The following is a 22,768-nucleotide window of genomic DNA, read 5'->3' as shown; positions in this document are numbered from 1 at the left end:
TAGCAGTTTATGCAGTGAAGCCTCCTCAAATGGTAACCGCCACTACTGAGCAGCTACAACGCTACCCAATGCACCGTGAAAGAGACAGCGGAGATCCTTACAATTTTGAAGCAGTTCTGATTCGGCACTCCCAGCAGTGTGCACGTAAAAAGGACTGACGGGACTGCAAAAAGCTGTCGTTGCCATGCAGTTTTCACTCGGATTTTTCACCACTTCAATTTACTAAAGTTCAAGGCTATTTTCTTGAATGTTATTTAAGCTTATTTGATAATCCAACTTTTGAATACTAACTTGGAGGATTTTTACTGTCCAGCGCATCACTGATTTTATTGGTCAACCACACAGCCAGTTGGGGGCTGCTTTTCACCCACATATGTTGTGCAAATGCTTACAGCTAATTCTGCAGAGAGAAAAGGTTCCAAATTACTATTTGTACGCACAGATATCATCATCATCATCAGCCTGACTACGCCCACTGCAGGGCAAAGGCCTCTCCCATGTCTCTCCAATTAACCCTGTCCTTCGCCAGCCGCGGCCACCATATTCCCGCAAACTTCTTAATCTCATCCGCCCACCTAATTTTCTGCCGCCCCCTGCTACGTTTGCCTTCTCTTGGAATCCACTCTGTTACCCTTAAGGACCGGTGTGTTATCTTTCCTTCGAATTACATGCCCTGCCCAAGCCCACTTCTTCCTCTTGATTTCGACCAGGATATCATTAACAGATATGCACAGAGCAAATCACATTTTGCCTTCTTTCACCCATATTTTAGGTAGTGCAAATGCTTATAGTTAATTCTGGAGAGAGAAAAGGTTCCAAATTACTATTTGTACACAAAGATAAGGATAGAGCAAATAACATTTTGTACTTCTGTACTTCTGATCATTAAAACAAAAATATCTAGTGCCTTGAAGTTTGAAAGCGTGAATTAATGAGAGCCTACTGTAGGTGTGACAGCAAATAAGTGCGCTAGAAGCCACATGAGGACACAATTACTGTGTTGAACACCACAAAAAAAGTGTGCCTGAAAAGCTTTTCGCTTTTTCTGTTTCACTGTTCACCAGCCACAGGCCTCCAGATACCCTTGGACCGGAAGACCAAAGTGTTATTAATCACTCTTTTAAGATGTTTCTCCATGCATGCACACACATGCACAAACTTTAACCTAATTCTGTCCAGCCCGCGTATACAGTTGTGTTTTTTATATTGCAGCAACAGTTGAGCCACAACGCTACTATTAGTAACATCACACAATGCTCAGAAAAACCAGCACCTACGGTTGGCATTCAGTCTCCACCCGAACAGAGGCCAACCTTGCATTTACTCAGCACGACCATTCTTCCAATGCCTGTAATGATAAAAAAGAAACAAAGTACACTGTAGTGAGCTCCAGCCAAAGGCAAGTTAAAAAATACTTCCCGAGCCAATATACAAGGAAAAAGAAAATACCATATACTACACTTTGCAGATTAACTCGATACATAACAGCCTTTCCTCTTCCCTCAGAATTACTTTAGCTTTTCATACTAAGCTGCACAGGATTCCTGCCCTTCCTGTAGAGCCTGGATTCCTGTACAGCCCATTTTTGGGTTCTATTTACCGTATTTACTCGCATAATGATCGCACTCTTTTTTTAAAAAGATTGACGCAAATTTAGGGGTGCGATCATTACGCGGGGTAAATTTTTTTTAAAAATTGAGCACGGAAAACGCAAACAAGTCGCAGACAGACAACACTTATCACACGGGCGCGCTACCCGCGGTTATCGCGAACCGATCTCGGCTTACGTCGTTAACCGATAAGGTAGAGTGCGAAAAGCGCGCAAGAGCTGGCTCACTTCAAGAGCGTACTTTCTTCGCACTAAATCACGTTCAAAGAGCAACGCATCAAAAGAGGCAGTGTGTATAGTGCTGCGCGATGGCGTTTTTATGCGGCCTTCGATCTCATCAGATACGCATTTTACCGCCGTTATGCCGAAAAATGTCCGGTCCCTGCCGCATCGTTGATGTACTTAGGGGACACGTTCGCAACGCTCAGAGCACTGGATTCCGCGCGCTTGCCGCAACCGTCATCCACCCGCGAGCGCGGCGGACGATGGCGCTCTGTACTCCCTAGTCGTCGCTAGGCCTAACTTGTTTCGTAACGAAGCCACAGTGGACGGCGCTTTTATGGTGCTGCCATACTCACAATCTCATTGTTTCATATTAAAAGAAATATATACGATCGATTTCAGCGATGCCTTCGCAGCGGAACTGGCCAAGCTGATCGGGTCACACGCGCTGCAACGGCGGCAGCTGCTGCGCGGCTGAGAACGTAAAACTAGCTAGCAACTCTGTACAGGCCCGCGATCCTCAAGGAGGATTCATTTTTGATGTTCCCATATCCCAGGGTTTATTATTTACGAAAACAATAAAGTTTAGCCGGATCACCGCGTCACTTCGTTCGTTGCACCGCAACCCAGAACGGTGGCGAGACTTGCGACAACGGCGAACCGTGATTCGAGATAACCGAAGTTAAGTTTGGTATCCGCGGTTAAGCATAACCGCATTTAGACTGCCCGTGTGACCGCAGGTCAACCAACAGGCGGCTGCCGCTGCAATGCTGACAGAGCAAGATGGTAATCTGCACGTGCCATCTGTCAGACAGATAAGCAAGTACAATCATCGTCGGCTAGACTCGACATCGTCGCCAGATTGCCACGGCAAGTTCAGGGTGCGATCATTACGCGGGGAATAAAAAAAACTGAATTCTGCCAGCAAAATTCGGGGGTGCGATCATTCGTGAGTAAATACGGTATATTTTTTTTTTCTTGAATTAGAGAAGTAAAAATTGGGAATTTTTTTTAAACCTCAAGTTTAGTTACAAAACGGGCCATTTAGCAAAAAGTTCCATAATTCGTGTTTTCTTTTTGGGGCAATTTTTTGAAGCAACAGAAAATTCTCAATTTGCTAAATGTCAAGACCATCTGTGAAGAATTCACAGCCAACATGCATAAAATAGCACGCAGGTTAAGCATGAATATCTACAAGACAGGCAACTGACCTGTCATGCCTTGCCCGTGCTGACCCAGGGAAAAAATCCCGTCGGCCTGGAAATAAAACACAAACAATGGGTGAAAAAGACAAAACACACAGGCCTCTCTGTACCTTGACAGGTCAGAAAAATCCTAACACGTAACAGACAGCTGCAAAACAACCACTGTACTTGTTCTATTCCCCAAAAATATGCTCGTAAGGCAACCTTTGTTGTTTATATTGGTTTTCTCAGCGAATTTGGACTAGAATTTCTAGACTAGGCTTCTTGAGATACTGAGATGGCCACTGCGGCATTGAAATACCAGTGTCGGCAGACATCAGAAAACAGGTGATCCCATTAACTACTAACCTGGTTAAATAGCTGGTTAACTTGCTAGCCCATTTTTACAAATTCTGGTTCATGCTTGTTGAAACAAGTGTTGTTTTAACCCTTTGAAGGTTTTTGCCGTATATGTACGGCGGCGGTTTTCTGTCCCGCAAGGTCTTTGCCGTACGGGTACGGTTTCGATCTTCCGTTTGAAATTTTGCGCCAAAAGAGCAATGCGTGCTCACTGGGGGGTGCTGCCACCTCTTAGGACTTACAAGAAGTGTTTGTATTTTGTGCTGCCTTCTTACAGAGATAAGCAGAACTTATGTCTAGCTTTAGCGCGGCGGCACAGACTGCGGCAACACCCCTTTCGTAGTTTTGGTTTCGCCGCGTGATCGCAACGGAGTCGCGCGAAATTTGAGTTTTCTTTTTGTCAGCACTATCTTGCAGGGGCTGCCAAAGTTGATTTCTATCTTTATTGGCGCTGCTCTTAGCTTGCTTATCACCGTTGCTCGCGAGGTATTCTCGCCCTCTGTGGCAACGCGCCTACGCGGTTTCGATTCCGCCGCGGGATCGCAACGGAGTCGCGCGAAACGTGTTTTCTCTTTGTGGGCACTGTTTTGCAGAGGCGGCGAAAGTTGATTTCTATCTTTATTGGCGCTGCTCTTAGCTTGCTTATCACCGTTGCTCGCGAGGTATTCTCGCCCTCTGTGGCAACGCGCCTACGCGGTTTCGATTCCGCCGCGGGATCGCAACGGAGTCGCGCGAAACGTGTTTTCTCTTTGTGGGCACTGTTTTGCAGAGGCGGCGAAAGTTGATTTCTATCTTTATTGGCGCTGCTCTTAGCTTGCTTATCACCGTTGCTCGCGAGGTATTCTCGCCCTCTGTGGCAACGCGCCTACGCGGTTTCGATTCCGCCGCGGGATCGCAACGGAGTCGCGCGAAACGTGTTTTCTCTTTGTGGGCACTGTTTTGCAGAGGCGGCGAAAGTTGATTTCTATCTTTATTGGTGCTGCTCTTAGCTTGCTTATCACCGTTGCTATTCTATTCTATTGAACATTTTCCAGTTGTGAGTGATGCTGTCACCAAAGTACTGTTCCTAATTTTTTTTTACTATTTATTCTCGATTATATACATTTTGTAGATTCAAGATCCGCAATAAAGTAATTTGACCACCTGGGAAAGTTTTCTTCAAAATAATTCGACCCTCAAAGGGTTAAACAGATAAAATATGCAGGTTTGTCTGGATCATCAATGCTGCAATTTCACATTTGGCAGCCATGTTTATTTTGATACCAATCGCCATGCACGGGCATCCCCAGAACAATTTATACTAGTGACCATCAACAGTGCCGTTAATGGCATAGAAATAGTGGGATCTATTTAGCCATAAATAGCTTTTTTTTCCCGTAAATGATCCCCAATAAGTTCGGGAGGTTTTTTAGCATGCGAGGAGACGAATTTCGAGGCAACAACATTCCAATGTTATGAACAAAACTGCGGATTTTACAACTCTGTTCAATAGAGGTTTATTGGTTTATTGGGGTTTAACGTCCCAAAGTGACTCAGGCTGTGAGGGACGCCGTAGTGAAAGGTTCCGGAAATTTCGACCACCTGGGGTTCTTTAACGTGCACTGACATCGCACAGTACAAGGGCCTCTGAAATTTCGCCTCCATAGAAATTCGACCGCCGCGGCCGGGATCGAACCTGCGTCTTTCAGGCGAGCAGCCGAGCAGGTCAAAAAATAGAGGTTTAAATTTATAACTTTTGTTCCCATAAAGCTATTATAGGCTTTAAAATGCTAGGACACCTTGCTTTTGAAGCGCCTTCAGCAACACAGCATTGAGCAAAATAATGTCATGCAAACAGTGGTAAGGGCACAGCTTACATAACCAAACAGTGACAAGACGCCCACTCATGACGAGTGCATACACACCTTCAGGCCTGTACCTCAAATGACACTCTCGAGATCCCTTGCATCTTTTTAACCTTTCAAGAGAGTTGTGCAATTCTTGGACCTCCTGCGTCGTCAAGTCGTGGACTGCATTTCGCAACTGGAAGGAAGCAAATCGCAGCGAACTGATCAGGACAACGAAAAGGCAGCAAAGCTTGAAAACACAAGAACGAGCAAGACATTTCTGCGCCCACTGTTCCCCTGCACATGTAAGGCTGCAACTGATTAAAGGGACGAGGCAAAAAATCAAGTAGCTTGTATCAAAATATTATCACATCTTGATAAAAAAACAAAAAAGGAGCTTTTATGAGCTAGAAATGACCAGAGAATTAAATACAGATGTCGGCATCACCGTCTGTTTCCGTAAGTAAACTGAGGTGCATTGACAGTTTTTTTTTGGATGCGGATCCCAGAAATTAGGCTACACAGTCCTTCAAAACAGTGATCATGGAGCCCCCTTTCATCTATCTAGACGACACCAGTTTCAAATCGAGTGGCGGGAAAATTTTATGCGCAACTTTCTCGGTAACAAATGCATCTTTTGCACCCAGACAGTCATCAACATAACAAGAAAGGGCCACAGAGTCGATTTTTACGAAGAACAAAAATTCAATGGAGTTGATTTACATCAAGGCTCTAGAAATGGCATGCCAAGTTCCCTGTAGCAAAATTTCTTGAACTCTCTTGGCAAAAAGTTGCATAACATTAAACATAAGTGCTCAAGAACTTGCTCTGCATAAAATTAAATGACATATTTGGAATCAGCAGGCAAGAAATACATGCTTAAAGATTCCACAAATGAGACTTCTTTAAATGTTTTTGTAAGGCCCTCCTCTCCCGTTAATTAAAGTGACAGTGAGAAGAAACTGAAAAACGGGCCTGGTATTTTTAGGTTACCGTATTCTAATGACCAAGATGCTACTCTCACAGGCAACGGAGCTTCCACAAGCTAGAAAAGGCCAAAATACAGGCGTTGCCACCACCATCTACTTTCACAATCAACCCGTGATGACACCAATACCTTTCTTTAGCTGTGGATCACGGAGGCTACATCACTCTGCCATCCACTTTTAAACAATGATCACAGAGCCCTTTCCATTACCGGTGTCACGGGTTTGAATCAAGTGGTTGGAAAAAAAGTGTTTGGTTTTTAAATCAGATTTTTCTTGGCAACAAATGATTTTTGCAGCGGAACAAACATCAACATAGCCAAAAAGAGCTAAACAATTGATTTTAACAAAGAACAAAATTGCAGCTTTAAAGAGAAATGATGCTTGAGCAGATAGGATGATTAAATATGCAGAACTAAGTAGCAGTGCTATTTTTTTTCACACCTGCGCTCCCCTTCAGCAAGCCACACAAATCCACTGTCAACCTCACTACCCCAGAAAAAGAGGCACAGCTGAATAGTAGCAGAAGTTCTGCCACCAACCTGATATGGGTCCACTGTCATGTCATAGAAGGTGATGAAGCCAGTGACAAATTCACAGTAGAGAAAGTTGTGGGTCTCGTTGATTGTCCGCAGGCACCAAAATGTGTTGTTGTTGGCATTCTGGCAGAAGCAGAACGGGCCATCTGAAACGAGAATAGGCGCAATACAACAACGGTAGTTAGCACTTGCAAAAACGGTACTAAGGAAACTCTTGACACCAAACATCTACAGCACGTTACGTAAGGGTGCAGAACTTTTCCACGCCCATATTACATAGCAGAACTTTGTTGATTCGAAGCCCACCAGACTACACAAGATATCTGAATCTGCATTGAAAACAACTTATTTTTCATCACATCAATATTTTAGAAATGCAGCTATTTCAAGAGTACTAAATTTCGTGAAGCAGGCATCACAGGCCTCTCCATCTTATCTTCTCCACGAAGGTCTGCAAGCTTTGACGCTGCACAGGCAGGTATGTGGCCAAAGCCAAGTATAACATACTCTCATAGGAACCCACCTTACCATGAACTTAGCAGTAAATAAGAAGAAAACAGGCCAATGGCATTGCTCGTTAAAGGGAGATGCGGTCTTGAAACGGTCAGAAAATAAAAAAATTTCTAGTAACCACTACCCTAATAGCCAACATTAATTAGGACTTCCAAGTCTGTGAACCATAGCTTCGGTCCCATCAACACCGTACAGTCGGGGACCAAAGTCTCCGGACCACGTGTTCCTCAAACGAAGCTTATAGCTCTACTATCAGACAGCGGCTGGAGACCGCACTTGTGGAGATGAACGAACAAAAATTTAACTTTTACCTGCACAAGTGTGGTCTCCAGCCACTGAATAATAGCAGAGCTATTGGCTTAGTTAGAGGAACACGTGGTCCGGAGACTTTTGTTCCCGACTGTACATTAAAATGACGGCACTTAATTTGAACTCAACATAATTGAAAAATTTTTTCGTTCCCTTCAAATTTTAACTATTGCAAGGTGACTGTTGTCAACTATTTGGAGCAAGAAGTGTCCGCCATTATGGCTCCCAGAAACAATCAGCACAACTTACATGTCCACAGGGGTGCAGTCTTCCAGTGGTTGTTGTCATGGGTGAAGCAGTTCATCTTCTCGAGGTTGCACGTGGTGTTCTCAAACTTTGACTTGCGGCGGAACTTTCGCTCCTTGCGCCTCAGTTTTTCCTCCTTGGTCCTTGCATGCTCACCTCCGAGGTCTTCGTGGCTGAAATAAAAAAAAAAGGCAGCATGTGACAACTGCATTGCACCAAATTTGCAAGCTTGTCTAGCTAAAAGCATAGCAACAATCTGCAATTCCATTAAAAAAGAAAAGTGTGCGCTATACAGTAGCTACAACTATTCAATGAGACATTGCTCAATAGATGGAAAATGCCATAGAAACAAGCTTTTCATGTTATTGCTACTGACGCATGCATACACATGTAGCTAGGATACCATCAAATGCAGCAACACATAAAACACACATTTTCGGTTGCTACGCAACAGCACAGTTTCCAGAACATGGATCAGTTTAACAATGGCCACCATTCCTATAAAACATGAAATGAACCATTCATAACATCGTCATCAGCCCAACTACGCCCACTGCAGGGCAAAGGCCTCTCCCATGTCTCTCCAATTAACCCTGTCCTTTGCCAGCAGTGGCCACTGTATTCCTGCAAACTTCTTAATCTCACCTGCCCACCTAACCTTCTGTCGCCCCCTGCAACCCTTGCCTTCGCATTACATGCCCTGCCCAAGCACATAGATGGGTCCCAATAAGATACAGCTGTCTTATACTTTTCTCTTAAGTGATATTGGAAAGCTGCCATTCATGATGTGAAAGAAACTGCCAAGTGCACTCCATGAATGCCATCCATATTGTTCATTATTTCACTCTTGTGATCCGGATCAGCGGTAACTACCTGCCTAAAGTACCGTACAAGCCTGCCTATGATAGACCCCCATACAATACAAGGTGCAATTTGTGGAGAAAGGCAGTCAGCTTGAAGATGTTCCAGAAGTCACAGAAGCCAAACGCCCTCCAATTATTTGTGTAAGCTGGCGCACCAGATGCGACGCGTGCAGCTCGAATGGCAGGTACAGAGGCGCCGCGCACTGGCACCTACTCGCATCCGCGAGCTTGCACAAACCGGTTCTGACATACGCGCTGGTGTGCACGCACCGGAAGTGTTCGTAGTCGGAGCTTTAATGATCGTCGGGTGTGCTGTCTTCCAAGAAGCCCTTATCATAGATATCGTTCCACAGAAACACGCCTTGGGTTCAGTCGAGCACGTTCGATATTCCGCATTTCAGGAAATAATAACTGGCGAGCTTCTCTGGAATGCTGGCCCAAGCATCCGCAATCCAACTGGCTAACTCTCCAGCGTGGCTGGAGAGGCCCGTGTCTGGTGACAGTAACTGCAGGCTCTCACTACTTCGACCAACACTGTTCCCACTTCGAGTTATTGATCAATTCGCTCTCGCCCTACCATAAGCTTGCCGTCCCGGTTAGCTCAGTCGGTAGAGCGACTGCTCCGGTGAAGCGGTGGTACCGGGTTCGAACCCTGGACCTGGACGAATTTTTCTTTAACTATGAAGTTTCTGAGAAAGCTGTATAGCTTTCCTTTGTAGCCTTACGGCTGCGCTTGGGTGGACGTCAATGAGTAATTACTCCCTGATTAGAATATGTAGCAGCGCTTGACGCACTGCCGATGCTTTCAGCAGCTGCGATTAGTTTCCTTTTAAAAGCAGCCGAGTGCTGCTTTTGCGACCCTGACACCATGAGAGGTTCAATGATTCTGGAAGTCGCGAGGTCACGTCAGTTTTGTGCAATGGCCTCGAGATCGATACTACCGACCTACACCACCATTAGATAGTGCCTCCTCTTTCTGGAAGAGTGATGGTGATGGTGCTCAATAATAAAATCAGAACTGCAGATTTTCGCCGAAAATTTTTCGGACCCACATGTAATACGAGGTGGAAATTTGACATGCTGAAATCTGTAAAAAAAAAAAAAAACCTTGTATTATACGCAGGCTTTTACACTAGACGTATTCTCTTACCATTTCCAGCACCTCGCTACCAATCGTAAACTGCTGTTCCCTTCCAAGGCTGCTGAACATTACTTTAGTTTTCAGCGTATAAATTTTTTGATCCACCATTCTGCTCTGCCTGTCTAAGTCAATGATCATGCTTTGCAATTCATTCTCTGAGTGACTTAGGGAGGCAATGTCATCAGCGAATCGCAGATTACTAAGATATTCTCCGCTTACTCTTACTCTCAAGTGTTCCCAATCCAGGCCTCTGCATATAACTGAAGGACACAGATGACTACAGAACTCGATCTCCATGCACTCTAGTAGCACCAGCTGTACTTGATAAACCTTGTTCCACATCGACAGCTGGAGGTCACTGAATTGCATTTTGTACCCGTCCAACTGATGCCCAGGGCATGACTGGCCTGCCCCAAAATGCTGTGCCAAGAAAATCTGGCTTTTAAATTCGTGCTCACCCTGCTCCAAATGTGTTTGTTCTTCCTGACACGTGGCATTTCAAGTGTTTTCAGGCAGCGGCGAGGCACCTGGCTGCAAGCATGACATAACTGTTCGGGGGGGAATGATTCGCAATCCTCCCTCTAAATAGAGGAGGCTCTCTCAATGAAAAACAAAGAAAGAATTAAGGATGCTTCTTGAGCAATAGCAGAGAAGAGGGGCCCTCTTTGTTTTCCCTGGAGGCACAGCGCTGCATATCCCTCTGAACACACAAGGCGACCCATGCTAAGACACAGCAAACATGCCACAGCAAACTTGGCACACACTCAGCAAGAAGACTGATGATGAGAGGTTTGCGAAATGCATGTACAATAAGCCCCAGAAGACCAAACGAACAGTGTCAGAGCAATTGTGGCAGCCCTGCAGAGATTACTAAAGGGACCAGACTAATACGCCCTAGTTACGGCATGCGTGCGCCCATGAAGCAGACCACAGGTACACTCGCCGTCAAAAGTAAATGGAAGGCGACTTTGTCAAAAAAATTTAATTTTTTTAAATCTAAAGCATAATGGTCCATGTTTGTTGGTGCACAGTGCAATTCGCAAAATCACAATTAGGCAGCACATAGGTATGTATTGAAGGATGTATCAATTGGGAGGGCTATGATTAAATTTTTTTGTTAATATTGCCTTCCATTTACTTCTGACGGCACCTGTACATACTAATGCTCAAAAACCCTCAACATAAACGTACAGCAATCTTGCTTCACAGCTGCTGCTCACTTCAGACTAGTACACATGGGGGTGTTCATTCAGCACTTCACTACAGCTGGAAGTTTTGAAGCAGCACGATAAGTTTGACCCAAAGTGCACCACACGAGCTCTGATGATTTTAAAACGCCTGAAAAAAACGAAGCATCATCCACCACATCACCAAATGCAATTCAAAGCAATGCCCCAAATTCTTTTCATTCCAATAAACCACCGCCATAAGAAAAGTGTAATGTATTCTCTGCACACAGAAAGTGACTGTCATGGACAAAGGTGAATAAGATAAGAAGAGCGCAGGGGTATCAAGTTGTTACTCCCACATTATCAGTTACTGCAAAGGCAATAAAAAAAAAAAAAAACCCAGCTCATCATGGCTACAAATTCATACCGCATTGAGCTCTGATCAATGCAAGTCTCATGAAAAAAAGCTTCTGGCTAAGCATTCCACGCAGCGCACACAAGCACTCCAAGAGCTAAAATCACACACCTGTCTCTGGAGAACACACCCCGCTGGCCGTTTGCGCAATGGCATTGCCCCGGCGCCACTTCCTCTCCGATTTCACCCTCATCACCATTCTCAACGTCATCTTCATCTTCCACTCCTCCCTTTGCCCTGCCTTCCCGCGCTGTTGCTGGCGGAAGGACCTCTGTCGTCGGCAGGGGCAACAGCTTATGGTGACGGTGCTTGGTCTTGTGCTTCTTCAACGTCCTCCGCAGTCCTTTGAGCTGCTCCAGCTTCTGGCGCAGCCGGCGGATGAGAGCGTCTATGTGCTCCTTCTTCTGACGCCAGAGTCGCCTCGCGTTGTGGCTCGGTCGCACTGGCCGCCCGTCCTGTCTGCCACTGCCAGTGGCACACCAGCGGTCGTCAGGACCACATCCGCTGTCGCCGCCCCTCGGCTGGTCACCCAGGGCACTGGCCCAGGGCTGATCACCACTGCTGTTTGTGTGCTCCAAAAACTTCATCTGAAGGAGGAACAGCACAAGGAGCAAATATGCAGCCACCAATCTGTTACATGGATAACTGCAGCAAGCATACACACACATTGTACTTAATTGTGAACTAGCCAGGCAAGTGAGTCAGCAAATTTGTGCTCCATACACATTGTAGTCAAAGTCTGATGATGCCATGGTCAAATTGTTTTGCTTCTCCCCCCCCCCCCCCCCCCCCCTTTCCCCCCTAACATACACGAATTTCTTGGCCACTTCTTTCCACTTCTGTCCACTATGCATCACACTTCAGCTGCACTAACATTCATACTTGCAAGACAACTTGTTTTGCTAGCAAATTCATATGAACGGGGTCATAGAGAATGTGTTTCTCAACATCCGACTGGTCAGTTTTTGCAAAGCAAAAGAGATGCGAGACTTTAGACAACAGGTACCAGGATGAGAGTGGCAAGCACAGCCCTACCCACCTCCTCTTCAAGCAGCTCATCCGCCGTTGCACTGAGGAAAGCAGACACTGCTTTGTCGTCTGTCAAGTCAAAGCCTTCCGCGAGAGCATCTGCGCGTCGCTTTAACCTGGCAGCCATGAAGACAGGCTTGAACCCTGCTACAAGAAAAAAAAAACATTCCGAGATCCATTCTTCGAGGGTCAATCTATATAGCATATCAACCAATATACAAGTAAATACGGTAAATAAGAGCATAAGACCTGCTGTCCAATGCTACCCAGACTAGACGGCTCACCCTGCTTCACGTGCTCTCGCAGGAACTTTCGCTGCTGCTTGCGCTCCTCGGGCGTCAGCTGGGAACCGGCCGGTCCCATGCGGTGGGCAGCGAGCATCATGGTCTGTAACGCCGCCGCGGCTGCTGACGGTGGAAGGTCCTGAACAGAGTGCGGCGAGTGCTGGCCGTGGTGGTGATGATGATGTCGTCGGTGCTGCTGTTCCTTTGGCTGCTTCTTCAACTTTGCACCACTGGGGGGCAGCAGAACAGCCTCCCCCTGGGTGTCATCCGCTTCGGGCAGGTGGTCCTCGTTGTCCTCCTTGCAGACGCAGTTCTTGCGGTGGTGGTGCTGCCGCGGGTGTCTGCAGCGGCGCATGTGCCACCGTTTGCCGTCGTGTGTACACTCCCACTTCTGCGTGAGGCACAGCGAAAACGTTCAAGCACAACTGTGTTTGCAAACTGGTCAATCAACGAGCACGAGACTAAAGTGGCCACCGAGCTGACACAAGATGGAATGTCCAAAAAGCAGCGCCAGATAATTTTAATCAATGTGGTCACAGTTTCAATAGACTTAAGCTACTCATTCTCCAATCAGGCTTCAAACCTGAAACGAATAAAAAATACAGAAAGGCACTCCTGATCCACAAATTTAAAACCTTACAACTAGCAAGGATCAACGTCTCCAAAAAAAACTTAGACCCTCTCACACATATTCTGGCACCAACGTAAATCTTTAAAACGGTTTTACACCTGGCCAGAGCAAACAAAAAAATTACGCCAGATACTTTATTCGCCTCTGTCATTCCCAACCCCACCATCCAACATCGTGCCCCTTCCTTTTGCCCCTTTCATTTCCCTTTTTCATTATTATTGTTGTTATGCTCTACACCTCTTGCTATAATTTCTCAGGAACTCTGGTTTTTCACCCACCTTGCCTCCCTCCTCCCTCTTCCTTTCATTCTTTCTCCCTATCTCCCTTTTTTCTCTTTCACTACTAAAACCTGTCACAGCTTCCCATGCTTAGACACACAGCCTTTCAAGCCCACGTTCACTATCTCTCTGCCTACCACACCCCCACGATTTCCAACTGCTGAGCTGGTGTACTTCTTCGTCACAGTTTTGCAGCTTAATCCTCTTTATGCAGCAATGCTGCCTGGACAAGATTTTCAAGTTCCCGCTCCCCATCCTAACACCCTTCCCACATCACACCCTCCTTCCCAACAACAGGGCTTCCTTCTCGCAGCAAGATCACTACCCCTCCAGTGACGACTGCGTTCAGCTTAACGTTAAACTTACGGGAAACTAGTATGTGTGCATGGCCTGTGCAGTGCACACGAGATACCATGAGGCAAAGTGCATGAAGAGTAACGTGGCCACATGCACCTGACATTCCAAAATGGCAAAGAAGTGTCAAAAGCTCAAAACTACTGCCCTGAAATGGTACTGAGTGCAAAAGGGCCGAACACATGCTTGTGCTGTATTTTCAGAAGCGCAATTACAAAATGAAGCACGAGGTACTAGCGACATTTTCAGTAATAAAGGCCATCTCCCAAGCTCAGCTTAGTCATGTGGGCTTGGTTAACTACCCCGACCACTGGTTAATATAGTAAGTATTACTGTATACTGTCAACATGGTTACTTACTTAGGCACACAGCTCAAAGCCACAACTTGAAAAGGCAGGCTAATCGACGTTAAAAAGAATCACGTATATATTTGAATGCCTACACCATAACCGTATTCATTCACCGCATAGCCCGCAGTTGACAAAACAAAATTGCTACCTGGTGCGGCTGACATGGGGAAGGATGTCTGCCAGAACTACACTTGACATGCAGGTTGCGCTCTTTGGTTGAGTTGTACGCTCCATCAAACAGGTGCTCCTTTGACACTTTGCTGAGAGAAATGAAGAAAAAAAAAAGCACACATATGAACACAGCACAGAGTATAAACTGCAGATGAGTCGTTATAATCAAAGTTTGCATGATGAAAGAAAGCAAATATCAAGTGAGATAACAGGGTCATAAATGCTGGTGCAGCTAGCCATAACTTCCAACTATGGACCCTTTACAAAACTCTAGGTCAGCTGCCAAGAATAATCCCTTCAACAAGACAGCTCAATCAGTTATGGCGGGCAAGAGTCAGGTGCAGTACTGGACATATAAATAATTTGAATAATGGCATTTCCTGTCTGCTTCTGCCATGTGTAGTTGTAATGTTAAGGGGGCAGTTGCAATGGGGAACCTGTGCTGAAGTTTGCCGTGTTGATTGCAGCGCCGTAACACACAGCATAGCGAGAGGAGCAAGCAGTTTTTGGTGCACTCGTAGTGCTATTCCACGCCACCTTCCCGAGCTTATTGGCGTGAGCTTCTGCGCTTTGTCGAAGCCGCACGTGGTGCGTGTCAGCTATCTGGGTTATGTCTGCAGAAGAGAGGCAAACAGTGCTGTCAACCAAACGCGGGCTTCTAATCGTTCAGAATGTGCCCTCGCTTTTGTAGCGGCCCAAGCGACTGACGGCAGCAGTTTTTAGTCGAATAGTGGAATAACTGCAGTGCCACCTGGGCAGCGCAGGCTCCCCATACCTCTACCCCGTACTGCAATTGCGAAGGAAATGTAAAATGCAACTGTACCAAGTTGCTGCTTGCCAGGTGCTTACGCGGCACAAGGCTTGGTAAAGAAGCCTTCGGCGCTGCACCCAATTTTTGCACCTAGGATGGGCCACGCTGCCATGGTAAAGAGGTTGTTTTCGATGCAGGAAAGCTGACTTTCGCAGTTTTACAAAGGGACAACTTGCCAATCTATCCACTATACCCCACATTAAATGTGGTCAATCTTTTCTTCCCAATGACGACACCTTTGCACATGTCAGAAGCACAAGTAGTAATAACACGTGTTAATGAAATAATAGCACAACTCCTCTATTCCATTCCATGGATGGACCTTTGAAAAGATAAACCTGACACGGAGGAAGCAAACTGCAAAATTTTTACTTTCATACACACTCACCCCCTCTCAATAAGGAAGCTGTCTCGCCATGCTTTTCTTCGCTTTATCTCAGTCCGTCTGTGGCCATTTCTGTACAAAAGCAACATAAGGGTGAAGAAGCATGTTTGCCATAATCCTTTTGAGAAAGGAAGGCCTCAAAGCCTGTCATGCAGTCAAGAACAAATACTTACAGGCACTGCAAATAAAGGTAAGAAAATACAGTGTAAACACAACAACACTCCAAGTTTGTAAACAACAATCTTTTGGCAGTACAAAAGGCTTAAATGCTACAAAAGGTTCATGAAAACAATACTAGTGCAAGAACTACTCAATGAACCAAGAACTACAATACTGCAATACAAATTATCCCAGATGAATAAAACCGGGATAAATCATGTGATTGAGTCCATCAAACAGTCAAGGTGTCCCCACGGAAATCCCATGCAAAAATGCATAACACTATTTGCTGTGCGCATAACAGGGGTAACATCCCATCCATCAAGTGGCACGCAAAGCCTCTCCAAATGGCGTTTCTCTTATAAGCGCTCCCGGAAAGATCTGCACATGTGGCACCGTACTGGCTGCAAAGCCTAAGACACCTGCCAGTGGCGCGGTAAAAGTGCTTGATGAGGGGAGTGTGCGGCGTGATTGGGTGCCTAAGGCAGCAACGAAAAAAGAGGAAACCCTGCCGAAGGTGACTTTTTTTGTGAGCTGGCACAATTTGCATGGCCTGTTCGGACCTCTGACTAGAGCATTTTCCCTGCGCAGTCATCTTTTGTGATAATTGGAACCATACACAGAAAAATAGGACGAAGTTTGGTTTAATGATGAAGACACACATTACCCGCGACCACTGCTGCCGCTCTCACTTGCGCCCACTTGCACAAAGTAAAATTAGACTGGCAAGTTCCCAGTATTTTTTTTTTTTGCAATCTAGACTAAATGCTGGTTTTGAGGAAAAGAAAGGCGAAATAACTCTCACTTCCTTGGTGAGAACCTTAACCATGCTACAAGGAAAAAAATATGAACATTTACTAAAAACTCCAGTTGCCAGCCAGCGGTTACATTTATTATTTTACTCATCCACATTTCTTTGCTGCTGCCACACAATCCCTGATTTGCTAAACCCCCTTTGAGGTGGTCAGCCCTGGTAGCTCGTTTACGCATCGCATCCTTTGGTCAAGATTCTGTGCGACGTTGGTTACTTCATGTGACTGACATGAGGTTTACTGACACATGGCAGGGCTGGCTACAAAACAACAACGCTCCCTGTATGTCACCCTCTGCAGAGCCATATACAGTAAAACCTCATTCAGACGTACTCGCTTAAGAGGCAGCAACACTTAGGACACAGTCACATGAACTCTTAGACTCAGTTCCTACCGTGTCTAAAACCATCATATCCTAACTCAATCTTACAACAACCTCGAAAGAGGCTACGGTGTATTCCAAATAAAACAAATAAAATAAACCTTATGCATTTGGTGCCTGTGCATGACATACGTAGTGGCTTATCATGAATGTCTCAATAAGCACACACCAATTATCGTGTACTAAGCTGGAGAGGTTTCCTGTAGAGGAGTCATAAGCAAGCCGTGCACTGAAAGGAAACTTCACCGGTGTTCCTAATGCATAGATCGCGGCAATGAGCAAGCTTGCAGCTGCTGACACGCCTGGAGAGAAAGCACTATCCCCTCCCATTGCCGAGGGCACACGCATCGTTGTGCACCTTGGCTTCTCTGCAGTACGGAAACTCTTCTCTGCTCCAAATTTTAGGCTGGCCATAGCAAACTTTCACTTTCCTCCATGCGCCATAGCCTCCATTTTTGCATTGCAGGCTGACCAGTGCCACGGCATGGTGGTGATTCCGCCTCATCTCGTCGTGTGATGTCACATCACTAGCGCTGTCATGGATCGAGTGCGTCTCACACCAAGTGCCGCCCAAGTGTCTTATGCCGGGCGAAGTTGTAAGTGCTGACCTCCACTGGCAAACGACCCCCGTGAAGAGCTTTTTGCAGGAGTTCTGCAGTGGGAAGGTGCTATGGAAGCGCTCACTTTTTGCATGTTTAGAGACAGACACCGCAGTTAAGAATTCTCCAACATGGTCCAATAGTGCCTATACCGTTGGTTTAAAGGGGCTGTGAAAGGGGGTCCCAACAAAGATGCGATATGCCTAGGATGCTAAAGGACGCAGCGTCGCAAATATCCTCCACCAAAATTTTTTTTTATGCGCTTTGTGGAAGACGAGTTGTTTGTAGTCAAAATTTTGAATTTCCGCGTCTTCGCGTCTTCCCCACTCCTCTCATCACTTTTTGCGCGCTGAAATGACGGTCTGCCGTCTTCACGCACCCGGCCCCTCCATCGACGTGCATGCGAATTCCCCAGGGGGCGGAGCCAACGCCTCCTAAACTGGTTTGGCGTCGACGGCGCTGGCGCGGCAAACCAATGATGGCATTCCGCTGCTGACGTAAAGAGCGCTAGATGATGCAATGCGCACGGATTCGGGCAAAAGCTCGGCACTGCAAGTCACCGCGAGGAACACAAGCGGGAGTTCTTAAAATTGTATTGTAAATTATCGGCTCGCTTTTGAGGTCTTGTACGCGGAATGAATTCTCAGTGGCCTGTACTCTACATAATGCAAGCATTTTACAGCCAACCTCGAAAGCCCTTCTCAGGGACTCTTTAACATTGTACAATGCAGGCAACAGACGAGGAAGCTGCCCGCCTTTCTGGCTGCACTCTGCAAGGCTGCCTCAGCGGCAGGTATAAGTAGGCGATTTCTGTGATCCTATGTGAATAACAGCTTCCACATGCGCCTTCCTTCACGGGATACCTCAGGTGTCATCCTTTATCATCGTCAATGAATATATTCAGGCTGCTTTCGGTTACGGTGTACTGCTGCTTTGAGAGTAGTTTTTCCATCGTCCTGCGAGGTATGCCTTAATGAGGTTTCACTGCATGTAACAAGCATCCAGTGAAGAGCTGTCGCCAGGGGACTAGTGATGCACAGCACGTCAGTGAAGGCCTCCTTTTCCCCACATTTATGCAATGAAAGCTGGAATGAGGGTGTCCCTCTCCTGGCTGCACAAAAATGTTGAAAAAGATCTAATGCATCCAGGAAGGAATCTCTCGCAAACGTTTTCTTCTTTTGAGAAATGGCTCTTCAGACAGTTCCACGTGCAAACAGGAACACTGCCAAGAATCTTCAGGATGCTGGCCTTTCGTATTCTTATCCAAGAGTGAACAAAATGTGTTTTTCTAATGTAAAAGGGTTTAACAATTCAAGGATTATGAGGCAGCAGCACACGAACATAAACAAGTAAAAACACGAAAAATGGCTGCCAACTGGAGTTCTCAGTTGGCACAGTTGAGATGTCACTGAGAAAGTGAGACAGGTATAATGCCTTTCCTTTCCTCAAAAGCAATGAATAGTCTAGACTGTGAAAAAAAGACTAATTTTCCATCATGCACGCAAGCCCTGGTCTGCTTGGTCGCATGCTTTGCTGCTGAAGGGTGCTGTGGAAACTAAACCACACTTCGATTTTAATGTGAGCTTAATGCGTTAATAGTAAAGCAGCACTAAGACAACACATTTTATGATACGTGGCGAATAGTTCCCAAGTAAAATCTGCTGCGGCTTCGATACAAAGCAAACTAGGCTTAGCGATACCAAGAGAGACATTATATACCAGTGGGCAACACGCTTCGGTAGTAAGCATGCCGCTAGCATGGGTGCATCCTATTCTTGCATCTAAGTTACAGATATGCCCATCTATCGGCATATTTTATACATTGAATTATCAATATATTGAACTACTTCGTTATGCACTTCGATATGCATCTGATATCTCTCTTCGATACACATACAGATCAGCTGCAGACGGTGCGCTTTTGCACAGAGTTGAAAACGTGAAGCGAAACCACACACATAAACAGCATAAACTTAACTGTTGGCAGCTGATCAACATCACAATCATGAAAGTATGTAGAGTGCAACAGCCATGCCCATCACTATCCAAATCACTCGTCACCTGTACACACACACAGCACTAATTAACAAAGGCAAAAGAAGTAACCAACCTCACGGCATTGAAGGCATCTTCCAAGATCGGAAAGATAGACTTGCCGTCCATATGCTCCGGAATATCAACACCCGCAATATCTAGAAAGGTTGGCGCTAAATCAATATTCAGTACAATATCTTTTAACCTGAAAGTGCAAATGTTGAGAAAGGAACATTACCTCGAATAGCTTGCAAGCAGTCAAGCACAGTATTGCATACAAAATACGAGTAAAGAACGGCTTCAACCGAGGAAACAAATGGCATGAAATGGCTACGTCGAAACCTACGGTTGACACATGCTATTGCTAAGCCGAGGGCTTCATGCTTAGAAGCTAATAGAATTAAAAGATTATTGCTTGTCCCAATATGAAACCTCAGGATTCCATGGCCACTTACACTCCATAAGTCATCACTCTGATTGTCCTAGATACATTAATCACCTCTCATTACAATGACTAATAAAAAAAGATATGAAAGAACAGGCAGTATACACAATGTACAGCCCCCACATAGCCGACGTCGCAACTGCCACTCACACAGCACAATGTACAGTCTTTGTCAAAAGTTTAGAGCCCAGGGGGTTTGCTTCTAAGCCCCGCAGTGGGACTCCTGTAACATCCGCAGTAGTCCTACCCATTGGAGGAGACAGGACCAGAAATCTTCTTACCTCCAGCAAATTTGGAGCGCTTGAGACGCATTACGAACCAGACAGTGTGCTTCAGAAGCAAACCCCCTGGGCTCCAAACTTTTGACAGAGGCTGTACTTATCGCAAACACTGAGCAGCAGCGCAAGGCTCGCACATTGCTGACACCGTGATTGCGTCACACAGTACGCACTGCGAGCACCGAGCGATGGCACATTACCACAAACAAATCCCATCAGCTGTAAGCAGACTTGTGCATAGGGGTGTTCAGCATACAGATTCTGTTCGTTTTTTTTTTTATTACACAAATTTAAGCTGATACAAATATTGTTCCCTACCCCTACCCAGTAAGATTCGTATTAATTATATTCTACAGTACTCGCAATATATTATACACCATGTTAAGTTGCAAAATTTTATATTTCTGACCTGGCTGTGCTGATGGCAATCATTTCTTTAGGACACATTGAGCCCCAAATGCCACCGTGCACCATTACAATGATCATTATCAGCCACACTCATGCGTGAAACTGAAGCACAAAACAAAAAATGAGCTAGCAGCCTAAAAAGGCAAGCACTGCACCTGTCTCTACCAGTAATGCAGCAGTTAGCACCTATGATTCGCTACTGCAGGATAGTGAACACCACACCACTCACCTTGTAGATGCAGGAACCCTGGGTCCCCTGACATAGAAAGGCACCCGGATGTCAAACTCAAAGGGCATTGATTTTCCTTTCACAAGCCCAAACTGACCGAGGTGGTAGCCGTGATCAGAGGTGTAGAAAATGTAAGTGTTGTTGAGCTCCCCCAGGTTCAACAGTTCATTGTACAGCTGTAATGCAGTACAAGCCAAGGATGAAGCAGGCAGTGATTGAAAAAAAAAAGCAACTGGTTAACAAGCAGGAAAAAGCCCTAGTGTTACATTTCAGCTATCTTACAATAAACATTTTTACGATTCCTCAGCCACAAGATGACAACATAAGGATGGCCCGCCGTAAAAGATAACGACTACTGCAGCAAGCTCATGTGTAAACTGTCATGAATGGAGGGAGCCCCTCCAACAGTCATTGTGATGGAACCATGTGGCATCTAATGGGAAGACCCGGGTTTTTCATCCTCCATCAATACAATGCAGGGAATTGTGTGGAACCTCGTATTTTTTTTCCCTGCTTTACATAGACACTGTAACACACCTACAACTCAGCAGTTTGTCAGCAATATCATGCAAGCACTGACCAAACGGTTGCCAAGTGCCTATGACAGCGGGCTCGATTTACACACGTATTAACAATTTCTTTTTGTGTACATGGAGCTCCAGGCACCCTGTCAGGAACAGGAACCTGCACAAGGAGCATACTGTTCGTGGCTTGGCAGAAACTACCTTGGACCCAATAAAAACGTCAGGTTTGGAGAAAAAAAAACGCCAACCTATATATGACAATATACGGTAATCTCCTATTAAGATGAAAAGTATGCGTCGACTACAATTTTTAACAGTTCTGTCAAATGCTCTAATTCGTGAGCACTTTTTGTAGAGTCACAAGCAGAACTGCTCCATAAAGGCAAGAGCCCCCTGACTTCTTTCAATGTGCGATGCCTTAGCACTGGAGGCTTCGGTTTGGTTTTGTTTGGTTTTGTGGGGTTTAACGTCCCAAAGCGACTAAGGCTATGAGAGACGCCGTAGTGAAGGGCTCCGGAAATTTCGACCACCTGGGGTTCTTTAAAGTGCACTGACATCGCACAGCACACGGGCGTCTAGAATTTCTCCTCCAAAGAAATTCTAGCCGCCGCGGCCGGGATCGAACCCGCGTCTTTTGGGCCAGCAGCCGAGCACCATAGCCACTGAGCCACCGCGGCGGCTTCAGTGCACAAAACAGCGAATAGCATGTGATGAATTCGGAGTTTCGGCACACTGGAGGAGCGGAAATACCATGTGATGGAAGCGAGCATTGGTGCCAGAGCAGCAGGATGCTTTCGAAAAACAAAAAGGGGTTAGAGACTAGGCAAATCGTCGCTCTAAACAGCACATATCTTGGCAGCCTGGTTGATGCACAGGCGACAGATGCCGTTGCCGAGGGCTGGAGGCAAAATTTCAAAAAAGAAACTGCATGGCTGGCCTGCCGACTGTCAATCGGCATGCTGTTGCGCACATGTCTGAGGGGGGTGGGATACAATGTAATAGCAGTTCAGACCTGAGGATGAGCATTTATTTAGATGGTCACTTGTCAAGCAGATCACCTTTCGACACGGTGCTGCTTCTGAAAACTCATCGGAATTCACCAATGCCAGCACAGGGTTTTCCAAATTAAACGAGTTTCCAATGCCACAGACTTAAATGGGCATTTAGCGGGGCTCCGGCGGCAGTCTGAATTAACAGGAGTCGCAGTAACATGATTTGACTAA

General features: G+C 45.8%; 1 protein-coding gene across 4 annotated transcripts in view; it reads right to left on the bottom strand.

Moving 5' to 3' along the window:
* The window catches only part of Sulf1 (Extracellular sulfatase Sulf1), a 37,236-nt gene that overhangs the window by 5,825 nt on the left and 8,643 nt on the right, over positions 1-22,768 (bottom strand). For 2 of the 4 annotated variants that reach the window (XM_089565908.1, XM_089565907.1), the window contains exons 6-17: positions 21,022-21,197; positions 19,738-19,866; positions 15,679-15,747; positions 14,457-14,568; positions 12,696-13,086; positions 12,422-12,558; positions 11,494-11,969; positions 7,798-7,967; positions 6,730-6,872; positions 5,280-5,397; positions 3,043-3,088; positions 1,278-1,348 (exon numbers count right to left, since the gene is read on the bottom strand). In XM_089565908.1, the coding sequence (XP_089422034.1) occupies positions 1,321-1,348; positions 3,043-3,088; positions 5,280-5,397; positions 6,730-6,872; positions 7,798-7,967; positions 11,494-11,969; positions 12,422-12,558; positions 12,696-13,086; positions 14,457-14,568; positions 15,679-15,747; positions 19,738-19,866; positions 21,022-21,197 (1,995 nt within the window). In that variant the 3' untranslated portion in view covers positions 1,278-1,320. Of the gene's footprint in view, positions 1-1,273; positions 1,349-3,042; positions 3,089-5,279; positions 5,398-6,729; positions 6,873-7,797; positions 7,968-11,493; positions 11,970-12,421; positions 12,559-12,695; positions 13,087-14,456; positions 14,569-15,678; positions 15,748-19,737; positions 19,867-21,021; positions 21,198-22,768 lie in introns of all 4 variants that reach the window. The other 2 variants (XM_089565909.1, XM_089565910.1) reach the window with 2 other exon arrangements.

Source organism: Amblyomma mixtum, chromosome 1 (assembly GCF_055824585.1).
Source record: "Amblyomma mixtum isolate Tamu chromosome 1, ASM5582458v1, whole genome shotgun sequence".
Taxonomy (NCBI): Eukaryota; Metazoa; Arthropoda; class Arachnida; order Ixodida; family Ixodidae; genus Amblyomma; species Amblyomma mixtum.
The sequence above is the reverse complement of the archived record's forward strand: the minus strand, read 5'-3'. Positions and strand labels throughout refer to the sequence as shown.